Here is a 25,481-nt window from a genome sequence, read left to right on the forward strand (position 1 = left end):
GTCACTCAGATTTCAATAGCAGTTGCATTGTTTCATTTCAGGTAGTTTATTTATATATCAAAGCACTTTTGAATGTTCCTGTCAATTCCTTGCAGCAATAATTACGTCAGTTTTTGAAATAAACTTCTTTGTTTGATCAGGTCTCCTCTGTGACAACCGGGTTTCAGGCAGCAGCTGACCTGCTCAGTCCTTTGGCTTTATTTCGGTTCTCTGCAGTCACCCAAGGAAAGGAGGCCCCTTCAGATCAGAGTGAGTGTTAGCTGGCTGTTTGTTAGATTGGATGTCTTTTTGTATGTGGAGGTGGTTTCTGTTCAGAGATTTTAGTCATGCAGTTTTGGAAGCAGCACTTTGTTAACTGTTCTACAACTCACTCTCTTGATTTATGTACTCAGGCTGGTTTTAGAGATCAGTGTTTTGAGGGTATCTGACTTGCTGCTCCCTTGTCCTTCAGGCAGGGGCTAGCTGGGGTAGGCTGCAGTAAGTGGAGGGCTTTATAAAGGCAGAGGCATGAGTAATGGGCAGTTGAGTATGCAAACCAGGAAACTTCAGCCCGATTTTTCTTATTTTGGGGTATGGAGATGTGGGGTGTAAGCTGGACATTTCCATTCATTGAATTATTTAAACCATAGAACATAAATCAGGATTTGTTAGGTACACCTGGCACATTGGCTCTGCTTTAGCCAATCTTGTCCTGAAAGCAGCATTCAGGTGTTAGACTGCTTGCAGGTACTGGTTAAAGAGAAATAAATCACGGGACATATAGCAGCACAAATGTGAGGCAGAGGAACTGGACTGGGTGAGTGAGAGCACTGTGACACAGGGAGAGATCAGGTTTTTTGGCTCTCTTCTCACAAGAGGGGAGGAAATGTGGAGAAGCCATTCTGTGGCATGTCTTGTATGGATATTTAAAGTGAAGATCCTTTTTCTTGTTAAATGTTCCTTGTTTCCTTATTAAATGTTATTCCACTATTGCTGTTATATTTTCAAGTAATGCCTGAAAAATACCACCATAACTTTCTTTTTCTGGGGGTTTTCTTTGTTTAGATCTTCAGAACCTCAAAATCTTGGGCCTGGCTTACTTCCTGTACCTCTTCCTGTTTTCTGGATTGGAGTATACACTGAGTTTTCTTACTCACCAGAGATTCCAGTTCAGCAGGTATTTTATGCTTAAAAGATAAATGTTGTTTATTTTATTTAAGATATTTTCCAAAATCTTAATTTAAGGTCTTTTATTTTCAAGTGAGACCCTGAGGTTAGTAATAGGCAAAAAGCAATCACTGCATTCAGTTCCACGTGGGCTCTGCAGGAAGAATTTAAGAAAAAATAGGCATGCTATTTATCACAACAGGAAATACTCATTGAATTCATAACATCTAGGACCTAAAAAGAAAGTCAATACACAAGATTAAATTAAAGCTCCTGAATTATCTACAGCTGGGGGAATGTACCGATTGATTTGCAAAGAACCTTTTCTCTTCCTCCCCAGAAGAGTTCTTCAGTATCAGAACACAAGAAGGCCAAGGATGAAGGAATAGCTATTTAACTGTTGCTCATCTGAGTCCTGTGTTGCATATGGTATTTGATTGCCTTTAGTCAGACACTAGAGAAGAAAGAGAATAGAATCCACTAAAAGAAGCTCAGCTTGAAATACTTTTCCTGCCAGCTCATAGGAAGATTTCCAGCCAGGAACATGATCTGACAGCTTGATTCCTCATGTCCATCCTTTCCTTTGAGTAATTCTCAGGATTCTGTTTCATCTCTCCATGTCTGTCTTTCATTACGCTTTGTGGCTTAACGAATGTGTGTGCAACAAGGAAAGGTCTTTAGTGTGCTAAGCCTGCTTCTGCACAGTCCTTTCAGCATAGCCATGTGGTGTGATGTACAGCTTAATGCTGACTGTACGGGCTGTGTAACAGACAAGTTGTTACAGAGGTGAGAACTTTAGCTGCAAATATCTGCATGGTCAAGTAGCTAAGAGAGGTGAAACTGGAAGAATTTCCTGAGGATGGAGGGAGTGCTAATGCATGCTTCCCAGTGTGATCCACGATCAGCACTGTGCCAGTGTCCATCCTGTGCCTTGATCCTCAGTCAATCTCTACGTGAGCAGTGACAGCAGTTGTGAGAAAGCAAAGTGCTCACTGCTCAGAAGCCAACAGCTCAGTGCATACAGAGGGGCTTCCATGGCACAGGGTGAGGGCTTGGTTCTTTGTGAGCCACCCTAGTACAGATATGCTCCATCGTTGTACTCCAAGAGAGCACTGCAGTACTTGCTGGCAGCCATCCCATCTCCACATAAGATCTCAGCTGTTACCTTCTTTCTATTTTCCTACCATGGAAATTAATGTCAGCTATATTAAGAGCTTTGCACTGCCCGTGTGAACACCTAAAAGCATTTTCTCTCTCACGTTCAGGAGAGGGTCAGCACTGCACCTGCCAATCCCAGGGTGGAATGCTGTATGCATGACTGTGTCAACTGTTTTTGCCTCCCTTCCAGTATGCAGCAGGGCAAGATGTTTTTCTTTATTGGAATAACAATGGCTGTGATCCAGGGAGGCTATGCTCGCCGAATAAAGCCAGGAAATGAAATCAGAGCCGTAAAAAGGGTAAATATATATGTCAATATTTTCTTTCTTTTCCCCTACAAATCTGATGCATCCATTTTCAGTCTTGAGAGCAATGAGGGATGGTTGGAGGCTATAGCTGTACTTCTCTGATCAAAAGAAATCTATCATCTGTTTTCATTTAAATGACTTCTAGATGTGAATGATAAACAACTATTGCTCTAACTGAACTTGGGAATATCAGAGGCATTTCTTAGCATATCAGCTATGCTATGACTGAAACTTTAAGTTCTTTATGGATAGCTGCAGTAGGAAATGTGAACAGTATCTATGCAAGTTGAGTAGAATGCTGCAAAGATTATGCTTTGTTTCAAAGTTTTCTCTTCCAGTGTAGACACTGAAACTACTAAAGCAGCTTCATAGCTGATCTGTCACGCCTTTCTGGTTTTTCTTGAAAGGTCTTTCTGCTTATGAAACCACCCTCATCCTGCTCCCTGGCGGGCAAAACATAGGATATGCCCGTTGTGTTGTGGAGGAAACATTTCCCTGTGAAAGAAAGCTGGCACAGCCCTGCTAGCACCGCTTTATCCTCTGCATCCACTTCCTCTATGCTTTCTGTAACCCCGCTGCGTTTGCTGCCACTGTACTGCAGTTTATGCAAGGCGAGGCTCACCCTGCTGATTTCTCCTTCCTTCCTCTTCTCTGCACAGAGAGGTGTGGGTACTTTGCTGAGATCAGTTAGCTCAGCTGGCCAATGGCTGTTTGTAAACACACACATGCACTGTGCAGGTCCTGCTGACCCCTGGATGCTCATCCTGCAGGTGCATGTGGCTTGAGCAGCTTGTATGGGAGTTCCTCCTTTTGCTGTAGTAATTCTGGCGATTCCTTTACGAACCTGTATTGTATGGCTTATGTGTCTTCTCTTGGCACAGCAGTTACAACAGGCTTTAAAACTGAGTTATCAAAATGAGACATTCAATGAGAGTGGAATTACAACATTCAGTTGTGAAATGTGCAGCAGCTCTTAGCTCTCATAGGAAAAAAAACAGATCAGTTACGTATATGAGGGAGAGATGGCAGGGGAACTGGAGTCATCTCTTGGAAGAAAGAAATGATGTTGGTTTCTCTTGTAGCAAATCCATTTCAAATGCCATTCCCCTCATTTTTTCTTCTTGGCTCCATAAGTACGGACTCCAAAAGCTCAAGGGCAGGATGTGTTCCTTTGAGTCAGCCAGCACTGCTGAGAAAAAACTGAGGAGCTGTAGTCCTGTTGCTTGCAAGCTTTTTCATCTCTTGGTTTAGCTCAGGAGATAAAGAGTTAAAGTGAGTTTTCTGGACTGTTCAACTCAGCATGAGGAGGGGGAAAAAAGTAAATGATGTGAAAGAAGTGCCCAATCAGATTTTTTTCAATTGCAGAAAATCAGTTATGGGCTGTAACTGACAGGGGTGACTTCAGCACATGGATTGTCTGCAGTGTGATAGTGAGAGAACTGAGAGGTGAATTGTGCCTATGTGTGGCCATCCAGCTAAATTTAAAATGTCCATTCAGGAAGAAAGGGCTTTCTGCTTCTGGTCTAAGTGTAAGCCATCAGCAGAAGAGATGTGGTGGGATGCTTGGGGTTAGGCTGTAACAAGGGTGGCTTACATGTAATGCTGTGATTCCTCCATTCTGCAGGCCATTTTGTTGTTGATTCCAGCATTCCTGTTAATTGGATGGGCTGCAAATGTGACCCTGCTGAGCGCTGGACTGTTGCTGTACTCGTTTGGTGAGCTATTCAAAAACACAAGGAATTTTTCTGCATATTAAAAGAAAAAAGCTGCATGTCTTATTTCAACCTATGTAACAGAAGCTGATGTTTCTGTTTATTAAATCTAAGAGGAATAGTGTCTGTTGTTTTCTGATGCTGTTTGTATCCAAGGAAGTTGCCATGGTGATGGCTGAAGGCATCCCCAGTGCTCCTGCTGTCCCATCTCACTGTGGGGCTCTTGAGGTTTTTTTCCTTCTCTTTCAGCAGATCTTAGAAGAAAAATATTCAGTGAATGCTCATCTCAAGAAAAGCACCAAGAGAGCATTTCTTTATGGTTTTCATTATTCAGGGAAACAGCTATAAATGATTTGGGTTTATCTGTGATGGAGCATTGCTGAAGTGCATAGCAGGAAGAAAAAAAAAAAAGAGAGACTTTAGATATTCCCAGTACTGCCAACTATTGCTAAGCAGCTTCAAATAAGACTAATTATGAAAGAGGAAAACAGACTCATCTTCTGCACAATGCAGCTTGATTTAAGAGTAAACTCTCAATCACAAAATGCATCTCCTTAGTGCCTTACTTGTGTAGGAGCAGCTGTGTGTTGGACAGGCTTCAAGATCTAAATCTTATCTACAGCTCACCTTGATTTTGACAGCCTCTCAGTGAGAGCTGGTATTCATTCTGTGTAACTGTGCTTCTGTGTTAAAAGCCTGGTCCTCCAAGCTACACACCTGGGTGCAGGATAGCAGCTCAGCCATCCAAAAGGAGCCTCTTCTCCTCCTATCTCCCTCTCCTGCCCCAGAAGTTAGAGCAACACGTTTATCCTTCTGCTCTCCAGTTGTCCTTTCCTTCCCAGAAACGATTCAGCTTTGTATGCTGAAAGCATTTCCCTCTTGGCAGAGAAGGTCCCTGTTTCAGTAAGAGGGCAGTGCTGGCTGCACAGCTCTTGGCTTTTGTTAAAATGTTGTAACCTCTTCTTGTTGGACTTAACTCTTATTTCCCAAGGCAGAAGGTAGCTACGGCTCTCATCCATGACTAAAGCCTTATGCACGGCGCAGGGCCGTTCCGCTTACAGTCACCTCACAGTCTGTTGGAAACGTGAGCGATTCCTCCTCCCTGCTGCCCCGATAGGTCTGCAGTGATTTGGAATTGTCCCAGTTTGCTGCTCTGACCTGGCCGCCCCTTTCCCAGGGGCTCCTGGAATGGAGCACTAATGGGAAACACCTGCGCAGAGCATTCCTGGCTCTGGGCTCTTCCTGCAGGTTGGCTTTGAGGGGGTGTTTTCATTACTGAACTGGGTTAAACCTTATGATTCATTGCTGGTACAATGCCTCAGAGCTCAGCATTTTTCTCTGCAGTAGTAACGAGTTTGCACCACATGTTTGTCACTACTGCTGGTAACTGAACTCTGCTGTTCACTGACAGTCTGTTTTGTGGATTTTTCCAGCTGCTGCCATTGTTATCCCGTGTTTGTCTGCAGTGGTATCAGGCTACGGTGAGTGCTCATTTTGGGGGGCAGCCCTCAATCACTTAATTCACCTTTGTGCACAGTGGGCTCGAATGAGGAACTGACCTCAAGTTTTGAGATGCAGCAGCAGGAACTCGGGTCCTTGGTGCAAAAATGCTGGACGAGTGACTCAGGCTGCTTGGCTGAAGTGTCCCCCTCCTCCCAGCTGCATTTATTGAGAGGGAAATCGTTCCTTCCTGATTCCTTAGAAAAGATAGGGGTGTGTGGTAGTGGTTGCTACGTTACCTCGCAAAGCAGATGTGGCTGTGTTGGCAGCTGTAGAAGACAGCTTGCTTTAGCTTTAGTTCATTACCAATGTTGCCACACTGCAGTGCTGCCTGAGGGGAAAAGTAAGGTGATGGTATTTTCTATACCTGTGCTGCCTCAGCAATTTCAGAACTGCTTTAAAATCTAGAGAAGCAAACGTAGCTTTTCTATACAGAGTAAAGCTTTTTGTTGGTTTTGGAGTGTGGGCTTGGTTTTTTTTGGTCTGTTTGGTTTCTGGGGTATTTTTTGTGAGCATGGAGTCACAAGGTGTCCGTGGACAAGCACGCTTGACAAGTCCTGATGTTTTGTTTTAATGAATGTTTACCTTGGGGGAGAAGGAAAAGCACAGCTCAGGTGGGAAGTGTGAAATGAAAGGAAGAACAGCTGCACGTGGGAAATAAGTCCAAAAGAAGCAGGCCTAAGAGCTAGAGCAGTGCCCTGCCCTTCACGCTGTCCCTGCCCCAAACAAAACAAAGCTCAGGGCTGACTGATGGCTCTCTGCTTGTCCAGGTTCTGCCAGCCAAAAAGGAAGAGTCATGGGGATCCTGAGGAGCCTGGGGGCTCTTGCGAGGGCGCTGGGACCTGTCCTGTCAGCCACAGGTGAGTGGGGCTGTGTGCTCCAGCCAACGTACAGTGGCACTGTATGTGCCTGCAGCCCGGCTGAGATGGAAGGAAATGGGGAAGTGGAACCACAACACCTGTTCCATGCAGCGTGTCCCAGCCTTAACTCTGATCACAGTTAAATCTGAGTAAGGTCGGAGCCAGTTTCCTGACCACAGGGACAAACAGCTGCCCTGTGGTGCTCCTGTGGGCACTGAGCTTCTGGAAGGGAAGACTACAGCAAAGACAAGATGGCAGAACAACTGCAGGGCACAGCTCATGTAGTGCCCTTCCTCCAACTCCAAGCATTAGATTTGTGCACATTTCATTGGAGCAGATCAGTAGCAACAGCTTGAGACACTCAAGAGCAGCAGACAGGTATGAGCAGGAGCAGCTGAGGAGGATGTGCTAGGGGCAGTTAGAGCTGCCCAGTGACTGAAGCTGGTAAGCGAACAGGAACTTCCCCTATTTCTATACCAAATGAAAATAGGTGTTTTTTACCATGCTGTTTTATATTGGAAGAGAACTATTGCCAGCAATACTATTAGCCACCTCCTGTTTATCATGTGCAAGCAAGAACACGCATTAAAGATTCAGTGATCATGGTTGTACTGACGCCTGCATTCTCCCATTTTATCAGCAGTTCTGAGTGCTTGTTCATGTATGTGCAAGGACAGTTTTGCTAAATATAACAAAATCTGTTTCCTTTTCAGTTTACTGGCTGGCAGGGGCAGAGAGTTGCTTCACCATCTGTGGAGCTTTTTTCCTCATCCCCTTCATTTTACTCGGTTCTATCAAAAAGCAGACAAAGGAAGAGTAGGCAAAGGCAAGAAGCCAGAGCTATCACCAGCTTCCAAGGCCTTCCCCACCACCCGATTCTCACCACTTGAGTCCACTGACCAAACTGGGAGAAAAAGATGTTCTGGAAGGCAAGGTGCAATGGCCACATGCTGTAACAGTGGGCTGCAGATTTCTTACGGCCTCCACAAGCACTTCAGTTGACCACAGCCTCACAATTGCCTTGGCCAGTTTTGAAAATGAAACCAAAAAAAAGGAAAACAAAACATGATGCAGCTTAGTGAAGCATGAAGACCATCAGATGAGGCTTGGCAAGCTGAGACTGCCCTTACGGCAGCACTGCTGCACACCATGCTCCAAAATGACAATTTGACATCACGTGCTGGTCGCCACCATGCTGCAGTCCATAAGGAGCTGCTCTTTGCACATCTCCTTTGTCATCAGCACAATCCTGATGACCCCCACTGCCCAAAGCCTCCACGAAGAGGACTCTTCTGCCTCCAGCTAGCAGAGAACAAATGTACAGAAGCTGTCTGACAGACACTGGATGCTGCACAGCCAGCGTGATGAGAGCCGCACAAGTCATCTATCAGTGGAGCTGGTAAGCGCCGTATCAACTGCCTTAAAGCCTGACAATCAAAAAGAAGAGCAAGCAGCATGCTCCAGGCTTCCTGAGCCTGACTGCTACTTTGGTCTTAAATGGACTGTTTTTACTACACAATTAAATCGAGCTGTTTTATATTTCTAGTACTGCATGTTTTTTGATGACGAACCACCGTTCATTTGCATTACAAATAAACTGTTCCATGCAGTCAGTAATCAATGCAAACCCAACTCTGCTACTATGATTTGGCACAGCAGAACTAGAGTCCAGGAGCCCACAGAAGGGACCAGAATCCTCCAGCAGCCAACAGGGCTTCCCAGCAGGGCTGGGACAGGTTCTTCAGCAGAGGTTGCCCTGGAAGACCAGGGGGAGGGAAGGGTTTAGGGGAAGGGGAAGGACCCCTCCATTTTCTCACAACACCCACCTTCTATTTGAGCTCAGCTGGTTCTGCTTTTTAGCGGCCAGTTCCTGCCAACTGTGCAGGTAGAATGCCTGGGAAGGAAGCCCTGCAGGAGCCAATTTAAGTATTGTTTCCAAGAATACATTAAATCATTGATAAATGACTAACAGAAAATGGAGCTAATTAATTAAATGTTCAGGTCTACAGCTGTAGAACAGTACAAGTTTTGAAAGCAAAGGGGAGCGTGCTTTTTTTAAAGAGTTTTATTTGTGAGTAGAACTTAATTGATACAAGAAAAAGAAAAATACAGGACTTTAATTTGCCCCAGAGTGTGTAACCATACCATACATGACTACATTTCATTTGTAATACAAAGAATTAAAAGAACAAACTACAAAATTTGAAATTAAAAGTCATTGCATATGTGGTCAAAGATAAATGGAGGGATTCCATTAATGAACTGAAACGTAGAGCAATTAGTAATTTAATTACGACCCTGCAATAAAACACAATTTAGCAAAATAAGTATTGTATGCTTCCTAGTGTACAGAGGACATACAAGGTTAAAGTACAAGCTGAAAGCCATTAGTGCCATGCAGCCCTGACTAAACATTGCTGTTTAGGGGTCAATCTCGCACAGTGAGTTACTGCTGCTTCAATTCCCACCGTACCTCTACCCATCCCAAACAGGCAAAGCTCCATTCCTCACAGCATTCAATACTACTTGGAAAGCTCTTTGCTCATCTGAAGCCTTACAGCTCTGATTGCCATTTCTGCCATTTTCCCTTCACTGTCTGAAACCCAAGGTACCAGCGCCCCAGACCTAATGTAGGCCTTTCTAACCCCCAGCTGCTGAACCCATCTCTTCTGCGATGCTTTCTACTACGTGAATTGTAAGGCATTAAGTTCTCCACTATTTTACCAATCAACATTGTCCTAAAATTAACACCCACATTCTGTTTGCTGCACGTACTGCAAGCCAAAGCGCTGCCTTCTTCTCCCACGCAGGAGTTTTCAACGTTTCTGCTGTTAAAGCCAGAAATGCTACCACGGGGAGGCAGTGAGCCACCTTCCCTGCTTGGGGCTAGGGCAATGACAGCGCCTGGGGGATTCCTGCAAGCCTCACTTCTCTCATCTTGAGACTACTTACACAATTAGTGATAGACAGAAGCATGGCAATAACTGGAGAAGAATTAATTCAGTAGTGAAAGTGAGTTTCTTGACCATGCTACGTACTAAACAAACATTTATAGCAAATGTCTGTGAAAATACATCCTTAAGAAGGTTAGCTGGAATTCCTGTACTTTACTGCTGGCAACAAGAACAACAAAATTAAGAAATACCAGTTGTGAGGTTCTTTGTGAGTGAAAATAATATCAAAACAAGGTTCAATGCTCAGTGTAACACATTTACATTTTTATCATGGGAAGAAATAGTAGCAAAATGCTGCAGATGGGGTTTCTGTGCAGCAGGTCTGCATTTGCACACAGGGTATTTTTGAACAGGCAGAACAAACCTGTGCTAAGGCCTAAAATGCAGCCATCTGGGCTTCACATCACCATGGACTGACCTTTTAACTTCACCCAACAGCCAAATCACCATCTGACAGATACTTAGGGAGCCAAGGACTGATTTCCCTCAAGCTGCATTCCCTGGAAGAGGGCTCCATCAACACACAGCACCAGCAAACCACGCTGCAGTTACTTCAGTCCTACACAAGGATGGTTTCAAGCGCCAGGTGTAAGTGAAAAACACTTCCATTTTGTTACTATAATCAGAAGTGGGGAGAAAGTGAGGAAGGAATGGATAGTCACAAAGCTTTACTACAACCTGATCGGTAATCACAAGATTGCAAAGCTTACATGTCAGTTCAAGAGCATATCCCCCTGAAAACACCACTGCAAAAGCATCCTCGCTAGAAGTCACCATTTAAGAAGAAATTTACTTATGACTTGGAGCAGAATTTTGAAACAGAACGCTGCTCATGGTAAGCAATCTGTGTTGCACTCTTAATGGCAAAAGCTTGGTTTTATTCTTCCATAAAGCGGTGTAGGCTTTAAGGTATAAACATGTGATTCAATGCCTCTACATGGAAGTCATTTATATTTGCTTAGAAATTAGGGATCAGATCAGTGGTAGCTGCTGAAAACACAGGATTAGCACCTTTTTGGATGTTAATTTCTGGTTATAACCTTAAACAATCAAGCCATAACTTGAGGGGCTAGTTGGATTACTTGTTGCATTCATGTACATAATAAGACAAAACACTCAGTACAATCTGGTACATTCTAGTGGTTAATGAATTTTAAAATATGACAGTGTTTCTGCAGTGTTTGGCCTTTAGGAGTCACTCTTCTTTTTGCTCTTCTTCAGGAAGGAAGGAGTGCGAAACTTCTTTTTCTTTTTCGATGGGGACTTTCCTGGAGATTCATCACTACCTGCATCAGCTGCCGTCCCCTCCTCAGCTGTTGGAGTCGCTGGTTCTTCAGCAGGCTGAGGCTGGGGTTCCTTATCTGCTGCCGCAGGTGATTCTGTTTGGCTTTTGGACACATCTTCATCGCATCTCCCTTCCTCCTTTCCTAAGGGAGGGAAGCTGAGTGCTTCTGAAGGCTCATCAGGGGTGAGATCTGGGAGGGTTTGCTTCAAAGTTGCAGCATCACTGTCATCTCTGTAGGTCTGGTCCTGCTGTGTCTCTAATGGACGGACAGATAACAGCACAGTTAGCTCATCATGTCCCTGGGACAGAGAAAGCCCAGCAAGTGATGGTATGTGCTCTCTACAAAATAATAAACTAAAATATTTACTTCGCATGAAAGCCTTTGTAACAGGTCTATTCTTCTTTAGCTTTCAGCACAGAGATAGAAATAAGATATTTAAAAGTGTTGTTTGTTTTTTTTCTTCAAACCACAGAAGAGCTAAAGCTGAACTCCACTCTGTGGGCGTCACACAGCAAGAACATAACTTGAGACTTCTCACTTATGTCTCATGTAGCAAACAACACAAGACTTTAGTACAGTAAGCAGGAATTGAACCTACAGTTTTCATTGGAATTGAAGACAGCATCACAAAATTCAGCATCTTGACTTTTATTTTTTTTTAACTTGCTGGGCTAGCAGTAATTGCTGATTTGTAACTACTGCCCACCGCTGGTTTGCCAGCTTTTAACTGTGATACGTGGATTTCTGTAATGTTCTTCCATGAGATCTAACAGGTGTAGTTTATTAATATCTTTTCCTATCACAAAGGCTTTACTGCTTTTGCAAGATATGTGAATATAAATTATGGACTCTTGTCATGTAAGTAAAATCCATGTAGTTTATCCAATTGAAAGTGCTCAGCAGGTTATGCGATACAGCAGCTCTCACCCCTGGATGAAGGAGGATCAAAAATTCACGTCCAGAGGTGAATTTCAGCACTACAGCCTGTAGCATCTCTCCCACGAACCACCATGCTTTACACAGGTTCTGCTGAAAGCTTTCCTTTCTTCATACGTAATTTAACAACTATCACATCTAAAGTTCCCTCCATTTTTCATCACTGCACTGAAAGCTGAGAAGTGTCTCCTTTGCGGTGTCAAACACATCTCCACTCATGTTATGTAAGGAGAAATTTGGAACAAAATCCAGGCCATTGGCATTGGCAGGCACAAAAGAAAGGCATCTATTTTTTCCCCAGTTTGAAAGTTATATTATTGTTGGTTTTGTCTTCAGAACTTCATCTTCAGAACACTGAAGACTTTCAAAAGAATTTACAGCAGATAGTTCATACCTCCCCATTTTCCCCAGGGAAAAAATAAACTGTCCGTTTCATTTCTGCCAGACAGACCTGCAATCCTACACCACATCTCACAGAGCTGTTCTGTGAACACCTGCAGGAAATCAACCTGTTTTCCCAGAGCACCACAGCCATCTCAGATGTTAAGCAAACACAGCAAACCAGAGCTCAGCTCCAAATGCTCCACGCACGTTAGAAGTTTAAAGGTTATAGTGCGAGAAGGGCATAAAACAGCAAAAGAGAGAAAGCAATTCTATTCATTATAAGCTCCTGAGGCTCTAGCCTAATGCATACAGATGTGTCATAAACATACACATAATCATAGAATGGCCTGGGTTGAAAAGGACCACAGCGATCATCAAGTTTCAATCCCCTGCTATGTGCAGGGTCACCAACCACCAGACCAGGCTGCCCAGAGCCACATCCAGCCTGGCCTTGAATGCCTCCAGGGATGGGGCATCCACAGCCTCCTTGGGCAACCTGTTCCAGTGCATCAACACCCTCTGAGTGAAAAACTTCCTCCTAAGGAATGTAAGCAGCACCCACAGCTCTCCACTGCCACTACAATCTTCTTCGATTTGATTTCACTGAAAGCAGCAGCCTGGTTTTTAGAACAGGTGCCATATTTGACCATCAGTCAGATTTGCCATTTTAGAACTTCTTACATGGGCACCTGGGAAGCTCCAGGCAATGAGACAGCATTTGCCAGCTGGCCTAAGCAGTGCATAAATAGAACAAGTTTTGTAACTTGTTAATCCAGGACTATCCTTCCTAGATTGCCAAATTACCAGCATCTCTACTAAACAGATTAGTGTGAAGCAAACATCTGCTCCCTGTCTATCTGGCTCACTAAGGGCACTGCTTTACCAAAATTAGGAAGATTTATCAATTAAACAAAAAATTGTTGCAAAACCTATTTACAGTATAAGAATTAAACAATACCCCAGAAGTTTCAGAAGGTGTTCTTTTTCTCCTGCCCCCTTCAGAACAGTCAGGCCTACAGCCATTCTCTCCCTTTCTACTTTGGCATAAGAGAGCTTTGAAAAGTAAAATTAATACTTTTATTTACAACCAACATTTACGAAAATAAAGGCTTATGTTTTTAAACACAAACTTACGAGGACAAACATACAAACTGGGCTATAACTGTCAACATGAAACACTTTTCTGACTCCAGCCACACTTTAACAGAAAGGATATGAAAAAAAAAAATTGAGGAGTGCTTGTACACGGAGAACACTGACAGCCAGCAGAACTTCTGCCAGCCAAAGTTGTCATGGCCTGCAATTTCAATTGCTTCAGTCTCTAAAATAAGCATTGTATGTTTGTCCTGCAAAACTTCTATGCCTAGAGGAGTTATAGAACAGAATTCTGTTTAAAAGAATGCTCAGGTTTTAGAAGCTCATTAGTAGCATCGCAGTTTTCTACACTGTAATTTAATATTTATATCTATGACAAATACACTGACTTTTGGATACAACAGGACACACAAATGGAGTGGGCCAAACATTGTTTTTACTTTAAAGTATAATCTGAGGTAGCCCTGCAGAGCTGGCTGAAACAGCTGTAGTGTTGCTGCCACCAAGTACTTGCTGTCATTCCTTGGCTGGATTTTCCTTACAGCCAGGGTGTGAGCAGTTCCATTTCCACTTCCACACAGACGCCTGCTGGATTATCAGTTTCAGTCCATGTCAGTGGCAACACTGTTGCTCTGGAGTAGGTAAGGAACTTTCAGCACCTGGTCTAAATCAGGCAGCAGCAAACTTGGGGCAGAACTCTAAGACCTGCTTCAGCTACAGCTGGAAGACAACTTCAGACTATTCCTTTTGAAACTGTAAGGAATCAGACACAGGTATGGAAACACACAATGTCACTTCTGCAGTGTCTTTCAAAGGAGAGTGCATTTTCACACAGGGTCCATAACTACCTAGAACTTCATGAAATAAAGAAATCAGTGTCTCAGCTGAAAAGCTGCTTTTTAAAAAACACACAGCAACAACAACAACAACAACTTAGGAAACAAAGAAGCAAGAGTGAAGCAAAGCACATAAGCCGGTCAGAGTATGGAATGATACTTACTATGGTAACAGGTACTCTTTAGCATATCCATCTCCTGTGTGTAACGCAGCCACAAGAAGAAAAAAGCACAAGTAGAGAATCTATGCATTCATCACAGCCATTGTGTTAAATTAGAAGAATGGTTGCAACCATTCTTATAGAAAACAGAATGAGATGAAGTAGTGAATGAAAGACTAACAGACAAGTGATATATTCCATGTACAAGGTAAAGGAAACAAGACAAAAATCAGATTACACCCGTTCAAGAATGTTATTTTATCCTTTTGCAAGGAAATTACAGACTCTCCCAGCCCTGTCTCATTTCAGCTTTAATTAATATGTAAGGTTAGCAAATAATGAAACTAATATGCAAACTGAATTGGAAGATTATTTACTGAGGTGTAATCCAAGTACAATAACGTTTAAGAAATGTGCAATCAGTGAAGATTTACCAAAGAATTTGATTTGTGTCTGGCTCAGCACCAGACATCATTTCATTTCATAAGAGCAATTCCTTCTTGCAGAAAATACACCAAAAAGATAAATCAGTTGGTAAACACAAACGATGACAAGGCAGTTCTGAAGAGATGATAATTTTGTCTTTGTATTAATGCACACTTCTTTATTATTGTAAACAGAACTCCTGTTACAGGTCAGTGTCATATGTTTTAGGCAGTATCCAAAGAATACCAGAAGAAATTGACCCTTAGTAGACAGTAGTTGATAGATGTTCATGCGTCAGTCACCAGCGATGCAGTTAGTGGCTCCCCCAGCCCCCAGAGCAGAACTTACCTTCCTCTGCCTTCATGGGCGTGCTCGGGGGAGTGCAGGCTGAGCTGTTTTCAGGGGGACTTCTCTCTTTCTGTTGTCTGCCGTCTTCTGAAGGTTCTGCAGATGGGACAAACAGACACTGAGAAGGCACACAAAATATTTCAGCATGGGAGGACACCAATATGTCCTTTTGCTCCATGCACACAAAATCTGACAGAATTTTGATTCAGAAAAAAATGTGTTCAGAGTATTAAATATCATCAAAACAAGCAAAAGAAGTTTAATATCAACAAAACTGTTCAAGCCACAGTTATGCTTCTTTTTGTTTTTTAAATAAAAAAATATGAATGGTGTAATTGTTTATGATCTGGAACAGCATGTTGTCCTAAGAAAACTCATGAGAAAGATCACTAGGAAGACAGATAAATACGGGGGGGAAATGCTATCAGACCAATCCAAGATAGTGCTCTTTTGCTTGCTTTGAATGTTTTGCTGAAACTTGGAGTAAATAAAATTGCATACTAAGAGCTAAGAATGAAGGATTGCACAGATGATCAGAGAAACATGCAGCAATTAAGTGATTCAAAACCGATTTCACAGTGGTTTGCATATTTGCTATTGGTAAGAGGGTCCCCCTCGCTTCCAGGTTGAAACAGCTGAAAACATTAGGAGAGTTCATCATACATCAGGAACAGCACAAAAACATTGCTCCAGGCCATTCACCCAAACAATTACGAAGTGAAATCAGTCCCACAGATAGGATTCAACTGACAGAATCTCCACATGATGTACAGAATTTGCTCCTCAGATTACAAGCGCAACTGTGCCATATTCATAATACCTGAGGCCTGAGCCAAAAGGTCGGGATTGGACCTTAATGCTTTGATCACTGCCATATGAAATTCCTTAAGGGAGGAATTCTGCCCATCTGGCTCTTCTTGGCTGACATGTGTGATCCCAGTCCCCAGAGAGTCCAATACTTGCGTAACTGAACATAAAGAGTCTCCAGGGGTTCCTACATTTTCTTATCAAGAAGCAGAAGCAGGGAACACACACTGTTAAAGAAATCACACTTCTGCTTCCTGCATCAGTTTCAAACCTTAACAGCAGAAGAGCAGAAGCACTGTAACTAGCATCCTGTAAAACTTCACACAAGTAAAGCAGGATAACTCCTTTAGGTGCAGGATAACTTCTTTAGATTCAGGATAACTCCTTTAGGTGCAGGAACAAACTCACTCTACTGAGATTCTCTTGTCATTAGGGCATCTTTTCCTGGGGAAGTCCTCATGATGTGCTATTTCCAAATAGCAATTACATTTTGTCTGTGTCTCCCCAGATCAACAGATTCTCAAACCCACAAATGTCAGCAAGTTAGAAAACTGTGGCTTTGCCTCTAGAAGCTGCAGGATTATCTCACCCCAACCTCAACTACCTCTAGTGCTATGGGGAGCAAAGCAGAACAGAACAAACCACAATACTCAGCAGTACCTAAATGTTTTTTTATGAAGGTTCAGGCTTTCAGCTTCCTAATAGCAGCAAGTAACTGACCACTGCAGAAAAAACACACAGACAAACCAACCTTCTGGCCCCTTCTGCTTCCTTTCTACTTCTTTGCGATATTCCTCCAGTTCTCGATCAGTGAGTTTGTTGAAGGGATTTGGTCCTGTTGTGCTCACTATCACTTTGGGCTGATACTCCTTCTCAATTATTGCCTTTGAAGCAGTCACCAGTTCTCCCTGGCAAAAGAAAATTAAGACACATCTGCAACCCAGCAGTAACTTGCAGAATGCTGAGAAGTACAGTGGCTATAAAGCAACCAAAATAAAATGATAATCTCAAAAATGCGACACCGATTTTCATTTAAATTAGTAATTAAAAACAAAAAAATCCCATTTATACTTTTTTTTCCCCCCTCCTTTCAAATCTACAGCAGGTTAATATAAAGGAGAAGGTAGGTGCTGACTACTCCTAGAGGCACATCAGTGTCCACTACCCACTATTAAGCACTAAGTCAAAGAGCAGCCAGCCTAGCTGAAGTACATGGAAAATCACACAAATAGCAAGTTGCTTTTTCTCCCCACAAAAGAAACAGGACAGTAGGCCCAAGTTCATGGCCACGTGGGCATAGAATACCTGTAAAAGTTACATGACTCAGCTCATAGCTTCTGTTGTTTTGTTGTCTTTTTTTTTTAATTTTCTTTTTAATAAGAAAAAGCCATTTCTAGTAGCTACTGCATAACATCTAACAGATGTTATAGTAAAAAGCCATCTTGTGTGTACTGTGTGCACCAGATTAACTGTTAACTATAAGCAATATTAATTAAGGTTAACCATTAGATTATGGGTTAGCATATTTACATCTATCATACTCGCCATACAAGCCACATAAAAATGTTATACAAATAAAGTTAGCAATTCTAAGCATAACAAGTCTTAATGAACAAAAGCAGCTGCATCAGAGACTCTCGAGTGGTAGGACTGTAAGTCTGTTTTCTCTAATCAAATAGAAAAGACTAAAGTCATTGGCTTTTCATCATCTCAGACTCAGAAGATGCTTGCCTGGATACCTACTGCCAGGTCACTTGTTTTAGCATTTGTTTTTCCAAAGGACATACAGAGCTTTAATTTAGCTTGACTTTCAGTTCGACACCACCAGTTTGGAAATGAGCACCACATGGTCTGCATCTCCTCTCCTTGTGAAGCCTGAACTGTCTTTGATATTGAAAAGAGGCAATGGAATTCCATTTCCAAAAAAGAATGGGGTATTGATTTGCTTCCGTCACTTTCATATTCAAACATTATTTGTATCAATATTTGAAAGAGATCATTAGAAAGCAGAGTTCAAAAACAACCAGGAGCTGAAAGAAGACACAAACATTCTATATCCACGCTTGGTGCACAAACACAATGAGATCTTCACTGCAAAACTGAAAACTAAAAGAGGCACAGTACTCTTCTGGATGCTAACAGCACTTCTGACAAACTGCCAGTCCCAAGCTGGTCATTTTTACTGAAATAAATAATTTGATGCCAAGGGTATTTGTACTAGCTGAGTATGTTTGAACTGAGAGAAGTAATACTGAAAAAGATCAGGCAACAACAGAAACTGGATTAGGTACTGTGGTTTTGATCTCTAAAAACAGGATTACATTAGAGACCAGAAAGGTAAAATTCACATGCTAAAAACTTTTGCCAGATAAACACACCAAATTTTGCTCAGTATCAGTAATCCAGGACAAAGGTCTATAATTTACTAATGTAAATTATAAGCACAGAGTGATCAATGTAAAGAGGAAAATAAATCCAAGTAGTAACTCAGTAAGCTTTGCAGAGCGATTCCTCTAAAACACATAAAAATCCAAGAAGGGATGCACTGCTTCACAGAGAAGGCCACAGAGCAGCCTTCCAAGTCTAAAACAGAGAGACATCAGAAAGCAGAAATAGAAAAAGTAACACAAGACAGAAGGAAAGGGAATACAAAGGACTAAGTGATCATAAAGGATGTAGTACAGATCTTTAAAATATAATGCTAAAGCAGACAGACTTTGCAGAGTCTGACCATGCTGTCTGGAGATTCCTACAAACATTTGCAGAAACTGAATGTGAAAATCAGTCTGGAGTTGCTTTGTGTATTAAAGAGACTGTAGAGAAGGAATACATTTCCACATAGAAGACTGGCACTGTTTCATCAAACAGAGCAACAAAGGAAAATGAATGTTCTGGTGATTCACCTGCAGTAAGCTGATTCTAGTATTAGATCCATGACAGAAGTTTAATTGCATGTGTAAATAGTTGAGCATCGACATTCTCTCCACCAGAGAAATTATATCCAGGAACAGAATGTGTTTTTACTCCTAAGAACTTTATAGGGGGCATACAGTCCCACAAAGATCCAAGAAAGCAATGGTCAGTTATGACTAATGATACATAATATATCTTCATTTTGAACATGGGACTTCAGATATCCTACAAGGAAATTTTTGATTACCAAGTCATTTTGCACTTCTCCACCAACTTTACTGCATGACATTCACCAGGCAAGCACTTCGTTGTCTTCTCAGGGACAGACAGAGCAAAACTGGCACCTCTAGACATGCCAATTTGACTCTTAACCAGACACAGTTCACAGTATCTATCTAATGTTAACAGTCACACTTAATACAATCTGACATGAATGCAGTGCTTTTCTCCGAAGAAAAAAGAGAAAGGAGAATTTTAGAGAACTATTTGTGTAATAGTCACCATTAAAACACAGTGCCACCTCTGAGGCAGAACTGAGAGGCTTCTCACAAGAGCAAAGCCATAGAATTTTCATTTTAAGGAAACAGACATGAAACAGACAATTCCCTTGTACTCATAATTCTCCTGTTGAAAAGTTATGTGCATTTTTATCAGATTGTAGAATGGTTATTGGTGAGAAGAACCAGCATTCCCTCTTGGTTCAGCCAACAAGTTTAGTTAACCAGCTCTGTAACAGAAATAACATTTCATGAGGCAGGAGGAGTTTGTATTGCGACACGGCAGGGCTTCTCAAAGCACTGAAAAAGCAAATGATGAGGCAAAATGGAGAACTTACTACTGCAGCCAAAAAGCACAAAAGACTCAAAGCACTGCATGCATACTGTTCACAAATAGGACTTTTTTCCAATCAAAAGAGTATGCAATAGAATTTAATTCAAATCTTAATGTTAGCTGAAAACACAAAACATTTTAAGCCTTACTGCATTTGGATGAACTTTTTACTTTAATTGTAACTGAGTGTCTCAGAAATTGTCAAGAGATGACTTTTAATTATCCAGTACCCAGAAGTCCCCAAGCCCCTGGTATGCAAGTCTCCTCAAAGCTTCCTTCCCCTTCCTTGTGATGTTTATGTGGTGCCATAAGCTTTTATTGCCTTTTTTCCACAGTACTGGATTAATTTTCAGCATAATCTTTCTAATCTTTTAGAATCTTTTCCATCAACAGGAAATTCTTTAAGCACTCAAGTCACAATACATATGAAAATAAGAAACATAAGGAAATTGACCACTCCAACTGTAACTGCCATTTGGATCTAATGTTAGACAACATTCCAGGAGGAAAGCACTTTCACCACACTACAAAGGAAACATCACTTGGATGTTTAAACTCTAGCAATCAAATTGAAAACTATTTCATCAGTTTCACAGAAAGACTATTCAACAGTAATGCTTGAAAGGTACTACAAATGTCTCCAATGAAAGAAACTGCCTGTATTGTGATAACGAATGAATATTTATTATAAAAATCATATTTCCCTTTAAAGGTATTATTATCAAGCAGAGAACCTGCCAGAATAAAGGGCAGGCACCTTGAAGTATTTGATTTACTTTTCTTTTTAAGGCTGGAAATAGTATTTTACTACTTTTCCTTTCAGAATATGGATAAAACAAACTGTAACCTGAAAAATACCTTAATCAAATCCTCACTATGGTATGCTGACCTATAACACAAACTGACTGATTACACTAGGAAATGCTATAAACTCATGGCATTTGTAACAACAGCATAATTCAAATTATTCTGTTGTTGTTGCTGTTGTTGTTTTAATAGGAAAACTATTTTTATACTCTTACAATGAAATGCTAGGCATAGTCTAGACCAAGATTTGAGCTAAAATACTGCAATAGATGAGAGACAGATGCTCATCTACACCCTGTGCTTCTGTGCTGTATCACTTCTAAGAAAGCCTTCCAAAACCTGGGAGAGAAAGACAACCAAGGGCTGAGTGTTTCCAACGTGCAAACTGTACCTGTTTACTCAGCTTCAAAGACAACCAAATACACATTTCTTGAATTTATTCTGTATTTAAAGCATATTACTTTAAGCACAAGTGTGGATACATTTTGAAAGCAAATATATTTTGGATGTGTGGGCATAAGTCAATAATCTTGGAGTGGGAGAAGTTTTAAGGAAACGACTTCTAACAACGTAGGATCAAAACCTGACATGTGATGTGACACCGGGCATGTGGATACCTGTGGAATTACACTGATGTAATCAAACTCACATTAAGCTAATTCCAAATGAACTTCAAATTAGAAAAAAAAATTATACTAACAGCATGCAAAAAACCCCAACTACATGCAGACCCTAATCAGCACTTTAATAGCAAAAATATTTTCTAATCAGTTTCCAAAGACAAAGAAAGACAAAACTCCTTACAAGACACTTTAACAGGGTAAAGCAACTGCTTGTATAATTGCAAATACATAATTTGGAGATCCATCTTATTTTTTTCTATAGCTAAATCATAAGCTAACAGAGGGAAGAGGTCAGGGTAAGGAAGAGGTAAAATGAAGGGTGAACAACAGTATTTAGAGCAGTATGACAGGGCAGTACCTTTCTAACAGACAGAGATTTAGCGGGACTAAAGGCCTGCTCTGTGAGATCGAGCCCTTCAATAGATTCCGTACAGTCTGAGAGGGGAGCATCCTGCAACAGTAAATTGAGTAAACAGAGCAAACCGAGCCCGGGCTTTAAAACATCAACCAAGAGCATTATGTGCTTGCTAAAAACATGCAAAGAAACAGTAACTGGTAGATAAAACTGCAATGACAATGAATTGACATGCACACAATACAAAGCCCAACGTAAGTAAAGCTATGGTCACAATAAGACTTGCCAAACTTCTTAAAGTGTATCAAAAATGCGTATCAGGGCAGTTAAAGCACTCAGATGTACAGATTTTAAAGTCTTCCAGGTATGTTTAACACAGTAACTGCATAGCTCTAATTCTTATTTTATTTTGAGCTATGATTCACAGTTGATGTCTATAGTATATTCAGATATAGTGTTTGAAAGTTTTACTGATGTATAACAGCTTTCTTTCCCCAATCTGCCCTTCAAATAAAATATTGTGTAACATATGTTTAACACACAACACTACTGCCCCATTGTAAGCCTGCTGTGCTCAAACAGATACATAACCTTGGAGAGCAAACAAACAAAAAGTTGTCACAAAGACCAACTAGTTTTGAACAAGAATCTAACCTATATAAATAAGCCTTCTGAATTTCATGCACTATGTTCAGCAAAAAATAAAGAAAATTAAAAAAAAAAAAAAAAGAGGAGCATCCTCCAAAGACATGCTTGGGCTACATGACTGAAGCCTCTTAAATTTCTGATCCTGAGCACTCTAGCAAAGACAATAGTGTTACCTCTAAGACTTACCTTATAAAAAGTTACTCTCTGCCAATTAAAGAATAATTTTATAGGGACACATTAGGTGAAAGAAGAGGACATGGTTGATTAAGCAAACGGTTTTAGGCATTTTATACTCTCACCTGTACAAGACTCCTGTCCACAACTACACCAGAAAGAACCTGTGACTGAGGGCCTGCAGTTTTAATATCTTGTAAATTTTGCTCCCGGATCTGTAAAGGAAAGCAGCAGAATACAGTCACGTAAACAAGAGAAGAGAAACTTTTTTTATTTTATTCAAGGGGTGGGTGAACCTGCCAACAGGCTGCAACTCGTGTAGACAGCTATAGCCCTACCCATCATTAAAGCTGTGTTTATTAACACCGGTTGGCACATCCTAAGTTTGTTTGTTTCACCACATTTCTCTGAATTCGGCCCACACAGCACGTGCTCTCTCTTTATTTTTAGTGATGGCTTGCTGTAAAATTGTACAGATCAAGTCACATAAATGAAGAGAGAAGCACAGAGGTCACTTGTATATGTCTGTTACACATGATGTGTCCTTTACAGGTTGCTGTCAGTTAGCCCTGTGTACCACAATATCATCTTCCTACAGAACTTACTGTTTATGTAAAAATACATGCACACGTGTATACAAACATAACATATTACTGATACTTCTTATTTCAGAAAGTAAAGAACTATAAGGTCCTGCATCTTCTGTACTTGTTTCTGAATTACTGCCTTTGTCCTCAGGAGAGCAAAACTTTTACTTCTACCCTTTTAGACACTTCATTCAAGTTTTTAATAGAACAATATTTGTGTTTCAAGCAGGAAGAAACCACTCAGCAATTTCACTACACCTCTTATTTCAAGTGATCATTATTTTACATTGCTGAATCAGGAAAAGCAAAAGCTCTGTTAACTTCATACAAGAACTCTGAGCACAAATCTGTACTCCTGACATGAACCCTGTGCAGAATTTAGCATGACATAACACTATCTCCTGTGTTCCATATGGCCATCACTTAGAAGTAGGCAAAACATCCAAGAACAAGCTAAGTACTAACAGGATGCTGATGTATATATACCAGTGGCAAAATTACAAAACCATGACAATAGTTTAAAGAAATAAAGTGATAAAATGGATGTATTCAATGCTTTCCTGTTGGAAGACTGGTGACAAGAAGATCTGAAATCTGAATACTGGATAAAATACAACACAGAGAGAGAAATCTGTAAACTGTCTACAATTTCAACTGGTGAAATCGAAACAGATCACTCTTATATGAGCATGATTTTAGGGATTAAAACTACTGCCATGAACTCTGTGGTCGTCTTAGAGGTATCTGGTCTGCAGTAATAAAAGATAAGACAATAGAAGTCTTCAAGCAGTGGAAAGTAATACCACCTTTTTCTCTTTTTCTGAGATGAGTTCAGAACAATTAGGAATTGTTTCTAGCTAGAAAGGAGGAAGGCAATATCAAAGTTGTCTTACTGAACTAAAAAAATTCCATCACAGTGAAGTCAGTCCATCAGAGGCATGCAACTTAACATAATGATAATAAAATACATACAAAAAATTACTGCTATTACAAACCTTGTTCCTCATTTCTTGGACCTCCTTTGGATTAGTGTTCAATGGAACAAACAGGTTAGGGACAGCAGAGGTGGCAGTTCTATGTCCATCCTCTTTAGTCCACTGTAACGTCAAGAACAGTTGAACAGTCAGAATTGCTTAAATGGCTATGGACACTCACAGCAGCAAATTCACATAAGAATTGATCATGCATTATACATAACAGAGAACTGAACCAATGATTGCATTCTTCGTTTCTAAGAATATTTAAGTTGCTTCCTTCTTCAGTAATATAAACTGCACCTTCAGATACATTTCTAAGTATCAGAATCATTTGATTAAGTCAAGCTAGTAACAATAACAATAAAGACCAAAGAGCCAGTTCAACTTGCAAATAGCTTCCACCCAAAGCTATGCAGTTACTACAGCTATGTGCAATTCAGAGACTATGAAGACTAAGAGGTCTTTAAGCTCTTTTTCTGTGCACTTGACCACACTGACAGCTGCAGGGTTTCATGTTTCTAGGCACAGTCTACTTCTCACTTTGTGAAGAGATTTATATTAATACAGGAGTAGGAGAACTCCAACAGGATTAGTTATTTGTAAGGACACTTATCAGAAATTTCAAAGTGAGTTCATATGCATTCAAAAAGGACGCTATATCTCACCCAAACCAAAGTACAGCAAGGTCTAAGACACGAGTTCTAAAACCCTGTCACTGCCATGTTCATTTTCTGCACTTGGTGTTTTTACAAAATAGCATGAGGGAGACAGAGAGATCATTGATTCAATCCTCTGATACTCAACAGACATCAAAGCGAACTTAAAGCATAAGATGACAGAAGTATGAAAAGCAATGTGATGCCACTAACCAGGTTTAGTGAATGATTCTGTACTGTGAAGCAAGAGTGGGCATCACCAAAGTTTTGCATTAAAATCAGCTATTTCAGCGAAATGTTCTGTTTCCAGAATTAGTTTCAGCACAGACAATCTGTAGCTGTATCAGCACAGCAACCTAGAGGAACAGTTTGGTGATGTCGAATATTTTATAACTTATAGCTTAAAAGGTTACAAAAATATCCCAAACACAAACTGTAAGCGCTTTATGGGTTCTTCATAGAAGGTTGCTTTATTTGATCAGTGCATTTAGTATGAAGCTGCCTTCAATTTGCTGCATAATTAACTTTACAACTTGATAAGTTTATTATATGTGGTGTCCTAATTTTCAATCACTATTGCATAGAAAATGCACTCAACAGTAAAGCAAACCTGCTTATAGAGCAAATGCTATGCATTTTTCCTTAATAACTTCAAGAAATAATAAGATAGCCAGAAACTGTCAAACTTCAAAAAGCAACAGAATTTTAAAATGTTTTGCAACTGTAAAGTAAAAAATGGAATGAACATGGAGCTGTGAAATACTCACTGATGATTATCTTCTCAGATAAAAACTACTCCAGCTTTTCATTAAAGATAATTTTTAGTCAAAACAAATATAGAAACAACCTCAATATAACAAGCTATTTTTTCTTATGTTAATAACAAGCATTAAAAAATTCAAACATACAAACCTGTTACAACGTATCAATTTTTCTACTGCTTCAGCATATCATTAAACAAGACCAGTTTCTGAATTTTGCTTCAATCTTTCA

The 25,481-nt window shown here is 40.7% G+C and overlaps 2 protein-coding genes across 16 annotated transcripts in view; one reads left to right on the plus strand and one right to left on the minus strand.

The window, feature by feature from the left end:
- Positions 1-10,211, plus strand: part of SLC75A1 (solute carrier family 75 member 1) — a 29,990-nt gene extending 19,779 nt beyond the window's left edge. For 4 of the 6 annotated variants that reach the window (XM_090139733.1, XM_090139734.1, XM_031588318.2 and 1 more), the window contains exons 7-13: positions 141-249; positions 1,045-1,156; positions 2,495-2,603; positions 4,237-4,327; positions 5,758-5,805; positions 6,595-6,684; positions 7,398-8,221. In XM_090139733.1, coding sequence (XP_089995859.1) covers positions 141-249; positions 1,045-1,156; positions 2,495-2,603; positions 4,237-4,327; positions 5,758-5,805; positions 6,595-6,684; positions 7,398-7,504 — 666 coding nt within the window. In that variant the 3' untranslated portion in view covers positions 7,505-8,221. Of the gene's footprint in view, positions 1-140; positions 250-1,044; positions 1,157-2,411; positions 2,604-4,236; positions 4,328-5,757; positions 5,806-6,594; positions 6,685-7,397; positions 8,222-10,076 lie in introns of those variants that run through there. The other 2 variants (XR_016466227.1, XR_016466229.1) reach the window with 2 other exon arrangements.
- The window catches only part of ADD1 (adducin 1), a 56,334-nt gene continuing 39,584 nt past the window's right edge, over positions 8,732-25,481 (minus strand). For 2 of the 10 annotated variants that reach the window (XM_090139718.1, XM_090139719.1), the window contains exons 11-16: positions 23,851-23,952; positions 22,394-22,483; positions 21,450-21,542; positions 16,669-16,825; positions 15,111-15,206; positions 8,732-11,179 (exon numbers count right to left, since the gene is read on the minus strand). In XM_090139718.1, the coding sequence (XP_089995844.1) occupies positions 10,827-11,179; positions 15,111-15,206; positions 16,669-16,825; positions 21,450-21,542; positions 22,394-22,483; positions 23,851-23,952 (891 nt within the window). In that variant the 3' untranslated portion in view covers positions 8,732-10,826. Of the gene's footprint in view, positions 11,180-14,338; positions 14,389-15,110; positions 15,207-16,668; positions 16,826-21,449; positions 21,543-22,393; positions 22,484-23,850; positions 23,953-25,481 lie in introns of those variants that run through there. The other 8 variants (XM_090139722.1, XM_090139723.1, XM_031588308.2 and 5 more) reach the window with 5 other exon arrangements.

The sequence above is a fragment of the Phasianus colchicus genome, chromosome 4 (genome assembly GCF_987193195.1).
Source record: "Phasianus colchicus chromosome 4, bPhaCol1.hap1.1, whole genome shotgun sequence".
Lineage (NCBI taxonomy): Eukaryota > Metazoa > Chordata > Aves > Galliformes > Phasianidae > Phasianus > Phasianus colchicus.